Consider the following 15,859-nt stretch of genomic DNA (forward strand, 5'->3'; position numbering starts at 1 on the left):
CGCAAACTTGGGCTTCCAGCTAGTAATTGGGTTCGACTGGTATTACCAATATTACACCTGACCGGCTTCATACTATACTGAGATAGGTAATATATTTCAATACATGTCTTACCACCACGTGCCTGTTACTGCTTTGGTGATTCGAATTTTTCTGCCCCTTTTTAGTAAATTAGGGAAGGCATTGATATCGACAAGCTTTTTTTTTTCTTCCTGCTGTTTCCCAAGGCTACTCGATATCCCTCATTGCCGCTGAACTAGATTGCGACTATTTTTCCCTGAACCGGAAGACGAGCCGGCAAACGCGAGCAGCTCCAGCGGCTCCCGTCACTCTTCTTTTACGTTCCGTCATCTTCACCAGCTATCCCCCCACGCTTCGACCAACTCACGCCTTCCTTCGGGCCTCCCTCGTTCTCCAATTACCCTCCTAAACACTCCTATATCCCGCTACCTACCGACAGAAGTTGAGCAGTGCTCCCTCAGTCCAACATCATGTCTTCTCCGCTCTCCAACAGCAAACGTAAGCGCGCCGACTCCCAACACTTGTCCACAGCAGATATCGCAAAATCATCAACTACCGATCTCTTGCAACCATCGTCACGCGATGCTTCCGGTGAAGAGGGAGACGAGTCAACTGGCCCAATTATTTCTCCGGTCAAGGCTTCGAACAATCCGCCTCCGAAACGGGCGCGGAAGGCTTCCGTGAGCGAAGGACAAAGTGGTGATGCGGGAAAGGACACTTCAATTAGCAAGGAGGATCCTGGCGAGCCATCCGAAACCACACCGGCCAGTAGTGACATTGAAACACACACCAAAACTCGGCCTGGATTGCACTTAAATACGAAGCCCGATGAAGAGTTGATGAAACCACCAGTGCTAGGCAAACTGCAGGATCCTGCTGGTGGATATAAAACCAATCCGCCACCTGTGGGCCGTCCGGTGCGAGTATATGCTGACGGAGTCTTTGATTTGTTTCACGTGGGGTGCGTATATAGCCTAGCATTTTGACTTGGGATAAGTCGGCTCCATTGGTACATGCTAATTCGTTTTCGACAGTCATATGCGACAGCTTGAGCAAGCCAAGAAGGCTTTCCCTGACGTTTACCTTATAGTTGGGGTGACCGGAGATAAGGAGACTCACGAGCGGAAAGGTCTTACAGTTCTAAGCGGCGCAGAGCGAGCCGAGAGTGTTCGTCACTGCAAATGGGTTGACGAGGTTTTCCCAAACTGCCCGTGGATTGTTACTCCAGAATTCATGGAAGAGCATAAGATTGACTATGTTGCGCACGACGACTTGCCGTACGGGGCCGCGGAGGGAGACGATATATATGCCCCCATCAAGGCCCAAGGAAAGTTCCTGGTTACTCAACGGACGGAAGGTGTGAGTACTACGGGTGTTATTACAAGGTTTGTTTGTCTTCGTCCACCCGTAATTTCCGTACTGACGTTTGTAGAATTGTTCGCGACTACGACCGTTACATCTCTCGACAATTCAAACGTGGTGCATCGAGACAGGAACTAAATGTTTCATGGCTGAAGAAGAACGAATTGGAGATCAAGCGGCACGTGTCGGAGCTCCGCGACAGCATCATGACCAATTGGACGAACACTGGCCAGGAACTGAGTCGAGAGCTGCGCCAACTGTGGAACTCCAGACCTAATAGTCCAGCTCCTAGCACGAGGACCAGTATGGACTGGGGAAGCTCGCGCGGGGTTGTTAGTCCTACAGCTGGTGGTAAGTCACATGTCTCCCGCGTGGAAGCACTGGGTCGCACGGAAAGTATCACTGGGAGGGAGCCGGATTTCGCCACAGGCTATAGCTTAGGGTTAATCGGGGGCGTCAGGGCATGGGTATGTTTTCCCGCATGCGCTTTAGTCACCCAGTGCCATTAACATATAACAGATGCGCAGTCGTCGATCTCTCCTAGAAAGCCGAGGCCAGTCACCAGCCAGTGAAGAAGAACACGAGTCTGAACTGGAACGCAGCAACGGTGAGGGACCCGCCGAACCTAAGCGGTAAACTGGCAGTCCATCGGATGTGTCGAACCGGCGAGGTTACATTCATGATCTTCATCTTCGAGGCAATCTTAGGTCATATCGGCACATAAGCAAGCGCTCCGGTACCGCTCATGGTATACCAGGGCTTATCTTTCTTTCATCTCCGTTTATATCCAACATCCTCTCGATTAATGACATACGGATGTCCAGACTGGCGGGGGAACCATATTCTTGATATTCAACTGCATGAAACCGACATTTGCATCTCTGTACAACACTCAAAAGGACAAGCATGAGGGGAAACAGCACGAGCGGAAATTCTGATTCCACGAAATTGATATTAGTATATGCGCGCATGGGATTCGGACGAAATTGAAGGCTCCCTTTCCGTCCGTGTTTTCATCCTCGTATCGATAATTTACTTTATGCTGGGAAACATGGCTCTTTGTAAAAAGATAATAGTAATAGATCTGAATGTTATCTTCAGCATAGAGTTATATGTCGTGAATTATAAGTCAATGCTAGAAGGGTCGCTACGAACTCAATATGGGTTGAAATATTATGATCAATGGCATGAGTCTCAGATGGCGGGAAAGGAACGAATCATTAGTGCTTGCCTCGAATATATTACAAACTATGTGCTTTGCTCTCTGTTCTAAACCGAGCGCCCCTGTCAGTCTAGATGAATGAACGTAGTCTAGAGTAAGCCCAAACTCCAAGCTATTGATAAAACCTCACTGAGTAAAGTGCTCAACGAAAATCACAGGGTATCAATAATAAAGAAACTAAGAGTTCACAAATTCAATGCATGAATACCGGTCATCATCGTTATCAAGCAGCAGTAATAGCCAACCTCGGCCTAATCCCTCGTTGCTCCTCTCTTTCCATCTCCATCTCAGCAGCACACCGTCTTAGTAACTCCATTTGCATTGACAGGTCCTGCACCTCTACCCCAGGTAAAAGAGGCAACTCTGCCTCCCGTGGCGAACACATAACCGCGCGCAAATGCTCCCTTAGTGTCACGGCATCGCGAACCAAACTGCCCTCGAGAAAGTGCTTCGCAGCGGCATCGCATTTCGCTGTGATTCCTAGCTCGAAGGACGCCAGGCCCCTGACGCACAGCAAGGGCGCCACCCAGGGCTCGGCGATGGAGAGACGAAGCCTGCTCCCTCCAATCAGCCCTCCTCCGCCATTTCCAATTCCATTGCCTGGGCCAGTGTTCGCACCAGCATTGGCAGCCGCAAACGACCCGAGATCAACACTAAGAGCCAACTCCTCTAATCCGGCTAAAGCTGCAACTCGATTCCAGAACAAAGTCCAGAGTCGGTCATTATGTGTGTGCGAGTAGATCGAGCTCTTATGTTCCTCGCCTGCCATGGGCTGCCAGACTGGCGTCCATTGGATCGTCAACTTCTTGATCGTCGCGAGATGCTCGGACGAGATGGACAGACTGAAAGCGATGAATGTCGTCAGGTCGTCCACGTCGAAGGTCGAGTTCTTGTAGAGAATTGATGATGCTTCGGCGTAGATGGACCGACAAGTACGGAGGAGGGCCGTGGACGAGTTGCTTAGATTTGATGGCAACGACGGGTGGGTATGTGGATAGAGCATATTGCTGCTAGCATTATCTGCTGATGAGGCAGACGCTGCAGAAGAAGAAAAAGAAGCAGAAGCAGCAAGACCGTTCGTGCGCCATCTCGCCGGCGTAACGGGGCAACAGCGGCGATTCTTATCCAAACTGGAGGTGGTATTCCTGCAGCGTACATGCCGAATCTTATCCTTCACCTGGACAAGATGGACAACCTGGTCGCCAAAGGCGTACTCGTAGATCATGAGCCGGATTTCAAGGGGCAGTTTCGTGATGAAGGCGCTTGCTGTTTGGGGGTCCATTGGATGGGTTTTGGAGAAAGGGTCGACGGGAGAAGACGGTGTAGAGGAGGCATTATTGAGTGAGAGCGGTGCGCAAATCTGGCGGGCTTGAATCAGGTCCCGGATTGTTTCTTTCCAGCGGTGGCCCGTTGAGTAGTAATGGAAGATAGAGTAAGGATCGCGGAGGATCCACGCATCGAAATGGCGCATTGTGATGGTGGTCAGTAGTGAGTCTATCGATCTATACAGACAATGAATGTATAAAGATCAGAAGAGGTAATGATTAACAAAGAAAAAATGATGGATAAAAGGGCAATCAAATAATTAGACATCTGAATGGACTCAGCTTCGTCGTCCCTCTTATATACCTCCCCACATACCTTACCACCCAGTCTCGCTCTCAAGACAAGATGATAGCTCCACCCACGCTCCATTTTCTTCATCTCAATCTTTTGGAGCCTTAAAAAGGTTCAGGGACACACTGACCTCATCCATCAATGGCTGAAAGCCACAAAAAAGCCACCCAGCGCGTTATGCGTTTCATCCCGGATAGCTCGCGCTCGATCATTGGTGCACCAGTCACTCTCTGGCTAATCGAGCAGTGTGATTCGGGAGATTTCGGTGGTTAAGTGTAACATATGACGTTAAGCTGCAGGGTGGCTGCGGGCGGTGATGCGGGCTGGTGCCAATGATCGACCGGGCGGTGGAGCGTGAGAAGCTCGTTAACTTCAATTGAGTCTAGCTCAGGCCCGGCGGACTTGGCCCGCCGTATAGAATTGCGGCTAGACTGGAAGAAGTCTAGAGCAGTGGAGCTTAGCTATTCGCGATTTCGTCTGCTTTGAACACCACTCTTCTCTGCAGTAGAGGCTTAATAGTGTACCTGCAAAACCTCAATTCAAACAGCTATTCACATCATATTGCGTTAAATATTTTTTTATCATGTCTATCGTATCGCTCGTAATCAACATCTAGGTATCTAGGTGTAGAAATATACATACTATACTGAAGCTGACACTCTTCCTTCGGAGTACTGTCCTGCGAGCGAATACCTCAACTCGCCACCTCGCTTACCTCGAGTGCACGACGTGCGCTAGCTCGCTGCACTCCACTCCCCTTTTTTCTTTTTTGGTGCGCGCAAATGGCGCGACAAGCTCTGCATTTAGGTCTAGAGAAGTCAAAGCTCGTATGCAGTATTGTTGTCCCAGCCCAGCTCGAACCCACTTCGATATTTTAGCGTGTAATCTGCCCCGCGTTCTCCTCACTTTCGGATGCATGTGCTGGTGCTGGAGAATCTCGCGCGGTGGCCACATAGAAGGCACTGGAGAGGATCAACGCGGATCCGATCCAACTGACAGCCGACAACGTACTCCCCCAGACAGCAGCATCATAAAACAGCGCAAACAGCATCTGGGTGTAGAGCATGGTGGTAGCTTTTGTTCCAGATGAAGAGCGGGCGGGTTTTATTGTTTCTGACTTTGAAGCATTATCCGCTTCGTTGAAATGCTGATGAAGCGCAGACGTATTTCGAACTCGCGGTGGGGGTGGTACATATGATAGCCCGGCAGTTAGAAGAAACTGTAGCAGAAATCCGCAGACACCGAGCAGAATGAGCAGAGTCCATTCCAACGGCGTCCCGGGCAGTTCTAAGGATATTGAAGGAAGGAACACGATTGCAATGGCAGAAACAACTGTCGTGACCAGTGAAAAGTATGTGACCGAAACCAGCGGGTGGCACCGCTGTCCGATCATTCGGATTGATGCATATGCGGACGAGGCACCAAGGACCCCTATCATTCCCATAGTCACTGCCATTACGCGGTGGCCTTGGTCTGCTTCGCCAGGATGTTCCATCTTTGTTTCGATAGACTCCGCATTATCGTCAGCGGCAGGCTGCAAGAAAGCAAAGGGCCGTGCAATCAAAACGACGCCTATCAACGAGATGAATCCAGCTAACTGCTGCTTACGGGTGAAAATCTCGCCGGGGATGAAATGGGAGCAAGCATAGCAGCTTAGAATTGGCGCGAGAAAGGTCAACACAGTCGCCTCGGAAAGTGGCAGATACTGGACAGAATAATAGAGCCCGTACACGCCGATGAAGCCACTGATCGCGCGGCAGAGAAGGAGAGGGAAAGTGGAGTGGTTACCAAACGGCTGCGGCACTTTCGCATACCACATGTACAGGTAGCTCGCTGTAACAGTGATTGACATACGGGCGAAAAGAATCTACAGGAGTCAGTTTCCTGCGCGCTCAAGACAACCGCCCAACAATCTGCATTCCGCGCCACCAAGACGTACCTGAAACGGCTTGAATCCCTCGCCATTCCTCCCATTCAGCTCCAGCTCCTTGGTCATGCAGTTCATGGAAGCTCCAAAGAACTGCGACATCAGTACCAAGATCATCCCCTTGCCCTGGAGCCAGATATTCGTGGCGGTATCGTGCATCCTCTCCGTCCATGGCAACGAAGGCGTCGGTGGCTGTGGTGAAGCCAGAGGCAAAGGTGACGGCGACCTTACTCCATTTCCAGCTTGCAGCAACGGCGTTCGTTCCCCAGTTTCAGGATGGGGCGACCCAAGTGTCGATGCTGTCATTACTGTCGGAATCGAGAAAGTACGAGTTCGAGAGAAAAAGCTTGATGAGAGTAAAATTTGTTGTTGCTTTGATAGCGCTACTATAGGCAGATTGCAGCAAAAGAAGCAAGTCGTGACTCGTTATTTCGTAGACTCATCAGTTTTGAACAAAAAAGTGATTCGTAGAAAGCTGATGGTCAAAATCAGATAACAATCACACAGATCCCCTTGGTCCTTGTCGTATGGATTAGGTATAATAAACAAGGGAGATGAAAAAAAATTTGGAGAGCGCTTTTACTGCGGCTGGAAAATATTCGAGGGAGTTCGGTCAAACTCCGGTTCGCGGAGGCGAAGATGGCTTATGCAATGACTCCGTGCTCCTAGGTCGCGTGAACCCGATTATCACTTGGTATTGGACACAGCAATAAGCACAGATTTCTCGGTCGGTCCCTATGTTGATTCATATTGCATTAAACGGGCATGTGCCTTGCAGCTTGCGACTTTTTAGACATGGGATTCCTAGGCTGTGAAGTGGACAGCAAAGAGATCCTTGAAAGACTTTAGGATTTGATAGAGGTTAAATACTAAGGCTAAGATAAGCAAGATCACTGATCACCATGCAGGCGATCAGCTAGGGAAGTAGCGCTATTGTAGTTGGTTGCACCCGAAGACTCTTCTATACTTATATGTGTGCAAAATCTTCTACATGAAAGTAAATGTATCACCACCCTTCTCGCGCAACATATTCCCCACCCTCTTCGTCCCAACAATGCGCTCCAGCTTCAACGCATCGTACTTGGAGAACAACGCGCGAACTCCTCCCTCAGCAGCCTCAACAACGCCGGCCGGGTCCAGGCCTAGGAAACCCACAATCTCGCCCCAGAAGATCGGGTTATCGGGCATACCGTACATAATGATCCGCTTGACCCCACGAATCCGGAAACGTCGGAAATGATGCAGTCGTTCGGTGTAGAGCAACACCGACTGCCGGCCAGTCATGAAATAAGACCGTGCGCGGCTGATTTCCCGGGGTTCGGTGTATTCGGATATCGCTCCAAAGGAGACGTTGGTCGTTTGCTGGGATGTGGCAAAGTAGTTGCGCAGGCGGACGAAATCGAGGTAGGACGGAATAAAGATAAGAGTGCCCCCTGCGCTGGCTCTGTTGCGGCTGGTAGTGATGTTGCGTACTAAAGTGGATAGAATGGTGGTGGTGAAGTGCTTGAATCGAGCATCTGGGTCTTTGGTTGGTGAGAGGCAGTCGAAGCGGGTGAAGGTCTGCTTCACGGGAACAGGGAGCGGCAGCTCTGCAATGGCTCCGTTATAGATAGGGTTCAATTTAACCTTTCCAAAGACATTGTGCATGTGTGTCGAGAAGACGGAGTTGATCTCGGGGGTAATGAAGGAGGAGAGTAGGATCAGCTGTCGGACATATCGAGCATTGTTGTCCAAGTACCATGTTCGAACGCGACTGAAGTCGCAGCCGTGAGCTTCCTTCGGCTGAAGATTGAGGTGCTTCAAAATGTAGGAAACATGGTCCCAGTTTTGCATAAGTAGTGCATCAGTATGGTCAACGATAACCACTTCGACGGAGGATAAGAAGTCGTGGTCTCGTTTTTTGACACTGCAAATGTCAGTAACCAGCTGAATACCTGTACTAGGAGACGTACTCTGCCTGATCCATGATGGTTCGCAGGCCCAGCGGACTGGCAAGAATCAAGTCCGAGGTATAGAATTGAGTAAAGAACTTGAGCGTCTTCCGTGTAAACTTGAGACCGATTCGGAACATATCGTCATCGTTCCCGCCAAAAAGCTCACGGAAATCCTGCGGTTTATCCTCCCAGGACGGGTCATCTGATGCAGAAAAGGCGTCAATGAACCGTTTCTTGTTCTCTTGCTGTTCTGGCTGGAAGAACCGCGTAATAGATTCGACTACCCGAACACAGGCCTGCCTCGTCGGCAGGAGGTACAGAACTTTCGGCCTGGTGAAGCCTTGATCGCGTAGTTCGAGGTCGCCATCTTGTTCCTTCGCCACACGAGCATTGTTCTTGAGCACACGATCCCGCGTCTTGAGTACATGGTTCGTAGCGTGCACCGCTAGCATGTCTCTCATGTCGGCAGATTCTGACGTTGTTCGAGCGCCGTATAAGACATCCTGGTAGTCGAAGATGTAGGGAGATACCTGTTGGACATTTCCGCTGAGGCTTGGAATACGTTCGGTCACAGCTGACTTGAGCTTCCTCTTGACCTGACTTGTGTCAGCTAAGACGAACAGACAATGGTTGAAATACTCACCTTCACACTTGACATGCTTTTCATCGCTGCGAGCAAAGGCACGTCATCTTGCCCGCAGTCTGGAATTGCACGCCAGATTTTCAATCCCCCAGGAAGCTCCTTCTTTGCATTTTTCCACTTATTCTCTGATGCAGCCTTGATCTTCTGAGACAGTTCGCTCTCATCTGGGCTAGAGAAGTGCGACTCGAAAGGTTCATTTCCTGCCAAGTTAGAAGTTGGTCCACTAGACACAAGAGTTTCACTTACCACTCTCCTCGTCGTCACTGTCTTCTTGTGCATCCACATCGCCGTCTTCCAAGTCACCTTCTTCGTCCGGTTCCTGCTGCTGCAGCTCGGCGTCCAGGGTTTCCTCGCCTTCTTCAACCGCGGTCATTTCAGCAACATTTTCAGCCTCCTCGGTACCCTCTTTATTTTGATGGCTTGTTTTCCGCTTCTTGCGCGCCGGGCCTTTGCTGTCCGTTTTCGCTTGCAGCAATTGAAGCAATTCATTGTACGGCTGTCCGGACTGTTGATCGCTTTCGTCGCTATCGGAGAGCACATCATCGTCTAACCCTTCAGCCTGCACTCCATCTTCAAATTGTTCTTCAGGCTGGTCTTCCGCGCCTGAAGAGCTCTCGGTCCTGAGTGAAGCTGTCAGATAGTGTATACTGGACAATCGTTGAACTCAACATACTCTACTTCGTCGACACGAGCTGCGGTGAAGCCAGGGCCTTTTCGCTTCACAGAGCCTCTGCCACGTCCTTTTTGACCGCCACCCCTAAAAGGCATCTCTGTAATTTTAGATTCTGCAGCGCGATTCACGTAGCTTGTTCAACAAGAAAAAACCGTGCTGGATTTTCGGGGTTACTTTTGCTTGCTTATCTTATCTTAGCGCGAAATCCGGAGCGCGCACAACAATTTGAGCCTCGCAGAAGAACCTCCGCCGCCGAAGTCCAGCGGGCCGGAAGATTTGGGTTAAAGAGAAAACTCCACTCCCAGCATCGGCGACAGCAGAGGACAACAATATCCAGAGGGCTTGTTCGTTTATTTCTGCTTCCTTTTGTCCTACAATCATGGCTGAGACAGATTCTTTCCTGCACCTTTCCCGTCCTCTAGGCCCTGTCCTGGCGGGGTCTGCACCCACAACTGCTCCCTTGAACGTTGTCATCCAGCCTCAGGTACAACTCCTTTGTTTGAGGAAAATCAAGAATTACGTCGCTAATTTGCTGTTCAGGCCCTTTTCTCAATCCTCGACCACTCTCTTCGCCGTAACGCTGATCAGGAACGCGTCATTGGAACTCTTCTGGGAACCCGGTCTGAGGATGGCACCGAGGTGGAAATTCGTAGCACGTTCGCTGTTGGACACACAGAGACGACAGACCAGGTTGAGGTGGACATGGAATACCAGAAGCAGATGCTTGCCCTGCATCTCAAGGCGAATCCTAGGGAGGTTCTTGTGGGTTGGTACGCTACCTCGTCCGAGCTGAACACCTTCTCCGCCTTGATCCAAAATTTCTACAGCGGCCAGGGCGACGGCACATGGCCTCACCCAGCTGTTCACTTGACTGTCTCTACCGAACCCGGAAAAGATATCGAAACCCGCGCCTATATCTCTGCGCCAGTTGGTGTGACCGCCGAGAGGGCTGCCGACAGTGCTGCCTTTATTCCCGTGCCCCACGAGATTCGGTACGGCGAAGCCGAGAAGAGCGGTTTGGAGGCCATTGCTGCGGCTCGGGATTCAGAGGAGCGTTCCACCTCCCTCTTCACCGATATTGAGGCCCTGGAGCGTGCGATCGAGGAGGTTCTTGGTATGATTGACAGGGTTTCTCGATACGTCGAGTCGGTCATCGATGAGGAGGCTCCCGCCTCTACAGCATTGGGCCAGTTCCTGCTCAATGCTCTTGCCTTGGCTCCCAAGGTTGAGCCTGCTGATATTGAGCGTGACTTGTATGAGCCACACTTTCCTATGATATTGTATCAGTTTACTAACCATATTCTAGTAACAACCACATCCAGGACGTCCTGGTGGTTTCGTACCTGGCAAACACCATTCGTACACAGATGGAGCTTTCTAACCGGCTTGCAACTGCTCAACTCACCCTTGGCGGCGAGTCTGGTAACGCAGAGCAAGGTGGTGCCCAGCGTAATCAGCGAGGCAAGGGAGGCCGTGGTGGGCAACAGCGCAACCAAGAGCGGGGTGCTGAGGAAGGTCGCGCATAGGATGATTAGATTTCACTATGAAGATACCTTTGCATTTCTCTTTCAGCTGTTCTCGGGCATTTCTTTTCCCTCATGCAACCACTCCATTTCAATTCCTTGCCGTTATGTGCCTAGGGTACTTCGAAAAGTCTTCCATGCCGCTTCTATTCCACTTCCTCACCATCTTTTGAATTATGTTTGTGTCATACAGCTTGGTTGGGAGCTCAAGAGCCAGGGAACAGCGGCAGGGTCAGGGAACAGCGACAGAAACGACATGATAGCAATGAAGGAACTAAAAAGACCTCGGCGTATGGGAGTCTGGCCTTATTCAGAGTAAAGGGCTACAAAAATGAGAGAGATGTTGTTCATGAATAATACTAGATGATATATTGGCAAAGGAAGTAATGCTGTAGTTACATTTACTATACGCATATTTCAGATATTACACATGCAGTAAACCAGAACAGAACTGGAATAGTCATTGGAGTTGAAATCGATTCATGACCTGGGAATGACACCGCCCCAAACTGAACGCCGTCCAATGCAGATGTTATGTCGTGTAGTAAGTTAATATCAGAACCTGATCCCTGACGCCTCGAATGAAAACCAGACGAAAATAAACGGGCAGTGCACCCTTGCATCCTTAAACCTTCCGCTTCTTCGCCATCGACGTATCCTCAGTAGCGTCCGAGTCCCGCCTAGCTCCCTTTTTCCCCTTCCCCTTCGACTTCTTCCCGTCCCCACCATCACCTATATCGTCAAGGCCTCTTTTCCCAGCAGCATCCTTGAGATTCCCAACCTGGTCATCGTTCTGATCGAATTGCTTCCGAGCCTCTTTCAGCTCACGCTCCATGCGCAGAAGCTCCTGTACACGACCTAGCTTGTTCGGATCCCGACGCAGCGCGAAACGGAAATCATCTACTTTAATCTTTTGCCGGCGCGAGTAGTTCGCGTGCTGGGCCGCGCCGTGGCACATCTCTAGCACGAAGTCTGTGACGATTTCGTCAAGCACACGGACAGTTTCAGGAAGGGGCTCGGAAGGAAAAGACGGATGAGGCGCTGGATCGCCATAGGCTAGGAGGAGAAGGCGCACTACGATTAGACTAATTAGTATGAAAGTCACAAAAATTACAGGCCTTACGGGAAGACAAGAAGAACCAACATTCCGATGGAAAGTTCATCTGCCCTTTGTGCCTAGCGGCACGGGCTCTAGGTTCGGCCATCTTCTTCTTTGTTTCAAAAGCTGCTTCGTCCTCGCGGATATTGCACGCAGAACTGGGTTTGAATGCCGGTTGATTTCCGGCGCAAATTAAGTTGCTGATTTGTCGATTCAACGACCAAGAGGAAGCGAGCACTGTAAGCACATCACCGGGATCGAATTGGGGAAAGGCCTACAGAAGCCCTAAGGTGCGATGAAGCAGTTCCCGATTGTGGTGAGAACGGCTAGGATATATGGCGGAATTAAGGGTCGGGTCTATAGAGGCAGCGGCGAACCCTGCCCGCCGGCGGTGAGAGCCGTCGTTGCATGCATCACGGCAGAACGCTGAACACTTAAGATGTACTGCGGGATATGTTCTTAAAGACGCCTAAAGTGAGCTACCAGCTGACTCTGCGCCTTGCGAGATAACTTTTTACTTGCTGTCTTGCGCTTACTGTCTTTTGAGGTGCTCTGTTGATCTCGAAATACCTGAGTCGCTCTCCGTGTCGTCAAAATGGTAAGTTAGAACAACACCCATATACTCGCCCAGGCCTAGAGCTACTGAGAAAACAGTGTGCGGTAATACCTTGACAAGTTCACTGATAAGACCTGCAGTCGGCTCTATTCAATTTTCAGTCCCTCCTCCTCGTTTTCCTTCTCATAATCTGCACGAGTGCATATGCTCATTCGATCATGCCCGGGATCATGGACCGCAACCAGAATGGGTAGACTACTCACTTTAGGTTCATTTACAGGGGAGCTGCTAACCAAGAAATGACAGCTTCTTCGGTATCTTTTGGAAATGCGCTCGAATAGGAGAACGATTGAGCCCATATGTTAGCATATGTTGTGTTCTGATGGCTGTAAGTGCATAAAACAGAGGCGGATTTGTTCAGGAAGTATAGCAGTTCTAATATGCTTGTTATTCAGGTCTCCATCTTCTTTGGTGGTTGAGTGAGACGTGCTTGTTGAGGGAAATGAAACCCTTAAGTAACTTGGCGTTCTTGGTTGGGACAGTTTTCACTGTCATGGCGTTGTGTTATGAGATTATCTGAATACAAATTCAATTGTAAAGCAGTGAATTGCACCGTCAGCTACTATACATGTATACATATCCCATGCCCGATCTTTGATCGATTGTTAGTAAATATGCTGCGAACCCACTGAACGCTAAAGAGCACGACATCACCATTAAATCAATATATGTCATAAAAAGTGAACAAGAGTGATGGGTATCTTATTGCCTTGGGGTTGTCTTTAATCTTTGGAGACCCTGCTCAAGGAGTGACTCTACATTCTCCCTACTCCCCACGGCATTCCAATCACTTCCCAACGTGCCCTTCTGGAATTCGGCCCGATCCAACTCATCAATAGCAACCCAGAGCCGCTCCGGATCTCGTAGGTAGCGTAAAGGGTTTAGGGTAAAGCTGTCCGGCTTAATGCCTTCAGACTCCATTTGCTTGAATGCTCGCGCGAGCGCGGGGACGTTTTGCGAGTTGGCATAATTGTTGATAATCATGTTCCAAACATCTATGTCGTAACGAACCCCGTGTTTGTCCATCATTGCTCTCACTTTCTCAGCAGCATGCGGTTGCTTGTTGAACACAAAACAGCTCATTAAGAGGGTCCAGGTCCGTACAGTTGGTGGTGTATGTTTGACCTGCCCAATGCCACCGTTCCCAATTTTCTTGCCGTCTTCCTTCGTGAGCCCCTGAAGGGAGGAGCTGTGTTGCATGTCTTCAATAACGCGTACTGCAGGTCGAAGCCCTGCAGGGCTGTTTCGAAATGCTACCAAGAATTCGTTGTAGGTATGATCCGTTGCTGCAAGCGGAGCGATACTTTCATGGCCGCTCAGCACAAATTCCCGAAAGCGAGAGTAAATTTGTTCCACTCTGCCCATGTTCTTCACGCAGCGGAGATATGTCGCGATCATAATGTATAAAGCCACAACAGAAGGTGCAGAAACGTCATTTTCGTATTGGACATAATGCGGAGGAAGGATGAGAAGCTCCTTAAGAGGAGTGATGTCATGTAATCGACCATACATATCAAGCATGGAATAGAAAATGTCACTCGGATCCTCATCCGAGTCCCTTCGTTTTGCAACGGTGAGAAAATGCGCATGGAGGATTTTGGTCATAATCCACGGATTGCGGCGCACTTCTTCCTTGACCTGAATCTCTTGCAACAATGATTGAAAGCGTTCGTGGTCTCCCACACGGACAGCATCTGTGAGTAAGGCCATGTAGGTATACGCATCAGGCTCTAGCTCCTGATCTTTCATGTAGTCCAGTATACCTTGTGATACGTGTGTGTCGCCCGATCTGAATGCATTTAACAAAACTACATTCATTAAGTCGCGAGTTGGCGGAACACCAAGCTCAAGCAGCTTGGGAAGGATGCGGAAATTTCGAACACCACCATCATCCACGACAAAGTCAATCGTCAGTAGCTTGCAGCAATGGCGGACAACCTCCTCGGAATTCATGCGAAACGCGGGATGTGCCGCCTCCTTGACCATTTCGATGGCTTCGAGAGCGGCGTCAACGTCTCTAAAATGTGTAAAACGCTTCATGAAGGATAGGATTGTGTTAGGTGCCATGTGTATCCTTTTTTCGCGGACGAGATTCCAGGCATAGTGTACAGAATCGCGATCGGCATTCGCGACGTAGATTCGGACAGGCCGTTGGGGCATCAGAAGGACGGGCCATCTATCCGGGTGCATGAGGTCTATGATGAATGATCGATCCAGCAGGTCAGGGAAGAAACGCAACAGATGCTGGATGCAGTCTGTGACTGCCACAAATACGGGCTTGAAAAATGGTCCGTGGCAAGTAATTTTTAGAAAATCCGGCACAAGGCTGGGGAAGTGACACAATAACCACAGCGACAGGCGGTGCCAGTGAGCGCCTTGATCGTTTTTAGGCAGTCGGTCCCATGCTTCGCGGAAGGCTTCTTTTGAAGCCATCCCCAGAGCTTCCAGGAGAATGTGGTCGTGGTCAGTTAACTTTGGGAGCTCTGGAAAGGGCTTCCCATCTGTCCTTGCTTCGCGTATCAAACGGCATGTGGCTCTCCATGCTCTAATTGACTTGGGATCATAGTATAGCGATGTCGACCTGATCTCCATGTCTCTCTCCCACACTCCCTGATCCACAAATTGTCTGCGGACGTGCCGCCGTTTCCCCTCCCGATCGTACTGAACGTAATGAACGATTCGTTTGGGTTCTCGTAGGGGCTCTAAATTAGGTAAATGAACAGGAACAGTCTGACTGGCGTCAGGTTTAGCTATAACACCGCCAACCTCTCGGTGTTTCTCCATAAGTGAGCCGGCAACATGGTCATCTCCCGGGGTAAGGTCTTCTAAAACATGATAATCCGATCGCGCACCAGTCTCCAAATCATCATTATGTCCGGGCGGGACCGCGTTATTCGACTGCAACGCATTTCCGCTAAGATACGTTAATCCTAAAAACTTCCTCTGTCGATAATTGAGTCTGGTGCGGAACCTCTGTTCCGCAGAACAGGAGGGTGACCTGACGCGGACGCTTGAGAGCAGCAGGCGATGTGGACAAAATGACATTCAGATTCACTTGGCGGAAAGCATGAGTCTATAAGAGATGATCACGCCGGCAAAGATTCTTTTAGAAGGCGAGACAAGGAAAAGATTGGATATATCAGTATTGTGAAGTATCTTGGTCTCTTAAGCAGAGTTTCTGTCCCCAGGGAATTTTGATGAACTGTGGCTAGTGGGTCCTAGCT

At 49.9% G+C, this 15,859-nt stretch overlaps 8 protein-coding genes across 8 annotated transcripts, besides 1 other annotated feature; 3 read left to right on the top strand and 5 right to left on the bottom strand.

Moving 5' to 3' along the window:
- Positions 1 to 15,859: part of a sequence feature (contig 1.18 602..175793(-1)) that runs on past both edges of the window.
- ANIA_01357 (choline-phosphate cytidylyltransferase) lies at positions 164 to 2,428 on the top strand. The gene is made up of 4 exons (XM_050613154.1): positions 164 to 980; positions 1,054 to 1,404; positions 1,452 to 1,848; positions 1,901 to 2,428. The coding sequence occupies exons 1-4, from the start codon at positions 490 to 492 to the stop codon at positions 2,015 to 2,017; spliced, it is 1,356 nt and encodes a 451-aa protein (XP_050468992.1). The 5' UTR covers positions 164 to 489; the 3' UTR covers positions 2,018 to 2,428.
- Positions 2,583 to 4,176, bottom strand: ANIA_01356 (uncharacterized protein). The gene has a single exon (XM_653868.2). The coding sequence runs from the start codon at positions 4,072 to 4,074 to the stop codon at positions 2,827 to 2,829; it is 1,248 nt and encodes a 415-aa protein (XP_658960.1). The 5' UTR covers positions 4,075 to 4,176; the 3' UTR covers positions 2,583 to 2,826.
- Positions 5,095 to 6,319, bottom strand: ANIA_01355 (DMT family transporter; the record flags this gene model as incomplete). Its single annotated transcript, XM_653867.1, has 2 exons — positions 5,095 to 6,053; positions 6,160 to 6,319. The coding sequence occupies 2 exons, from the start codon at positions 6,317 to 6,319 to the stop codon at positions 5,095 to 5,097; spliced, it is 1,119 nt and encodes a 372-aa protein (XP_658959.1).
- Positions 7,135 to 9,495, bottom strand: ANIA_01354 (rRNA-binding ribosome biosynthesis protein UTP25; the record flags this gene model as incomplete). Its single annotated transcript, XM_050613155.1, has 5 exons — positions 9,394 to 9,495; positions 8,971 to 9,283; positions 8,725 to 8,924; positions 8,100 to 8,677; positions 7,135 to 8,053 (listed from the first exon to the last, which is right to left on the bottom strand). Exons 1-5 carry the CDS (start codon positions 9,490 to 9,492, stop codon positions 7,135 to 7,137), a joined length of 2,109 nt encoding a protein of 702 aa, XP_050468993.1. The 5' UTR covers positions 9,493 to 9,495.
- Positions 9,655 to 11,261, top strand: ANIA_10182 (eukaryotic translation initiation factor 3 subunit F). The gene is made up of 3 exons (XM_050613156.1): positions 9,655 to 9,881; positions 9,938 to 10,650; positions 10,704 to 11,261. Exons 1-3 carry the CDS (start codon positions 9,777 to 9,779, stop codon positions 10,921 to 10,923), a joined length of 1,038 nt encoding a protein of 345 aa, XP_050468994.1. The 5' UTR covers positions 9,655 to 9,776; the 3' UTR covers positions 10,924 to 11,261.
- Positions 11,421 to 12,125, bottom strand: ANIA_01353 (putative transcription initiation factor TFIID subunit 13; the record flags this gene model as incomplete). The annotated part of the gene is made up of 2 exons (XM_653865.2): positions 11,421 to 11,994; positions 12,044 to 12,125. The coding sequence occupies 2 exons, from the start codon at positions 12,123 to 12,125 to the stop codon at positions 11,546 to 11,548; spliced, it is 531 nt and encodes a 176-aa protein (XP_658957.2). The 3' UTR covers positions 11,421 to 11,545.
- ANIA_01352 (protein kish) lies at positions 12,489 to 13,167 on the top strand. The gene is made up of 4 exons (XM_050613157.1): positions 12,489 to 12,617; positions 12,716 to 12,825; positions 12,882 to 12,963; positions 13,031 to 13,167. The coding sequence occupies exons 1-4, from the start codon at positions 12,615 to 12,617 to the stop codon at positions 13,052 to 13,054; spliced, it is 219 nt and encodes a 72-aa protein (XP_050468995.1). The 5' UTR covers positions 12,489 to 12,614; the 3' UTR covers positions 13,055 to 13,167.
- On the bottom strand, positions 13,338 to 15,680 carry ANIA_01351 (pentatricopeptide repeat protein; the record flags this gene model as incomplete). The annotated part of the gene is made up of 1 exon (XM_653863.1): positions 13,338 to 15,680. The coding sequence occupies one exon, from the start codon at positions 15,678 to 15,680 to the stop codon at positions 13,338 to 13,340; it is 2,343 nt and encodes a 780-aa protein (XP_658955.1).

This window comes from Aspergillus nidulans, chromosome VIII (assembly GCF_000011425.1).
Source record: "Aspergillus nidulans FGSC A4 chromosome VIII".
Classification (NCBI taxonomy): domain Eukaryota; kingdom Fungi; phylum Ascomycota; class Eurotiomycetes; order Eurotiales; family Aspergillaceae; genus Aspergillus; species Aspergillus nidulans.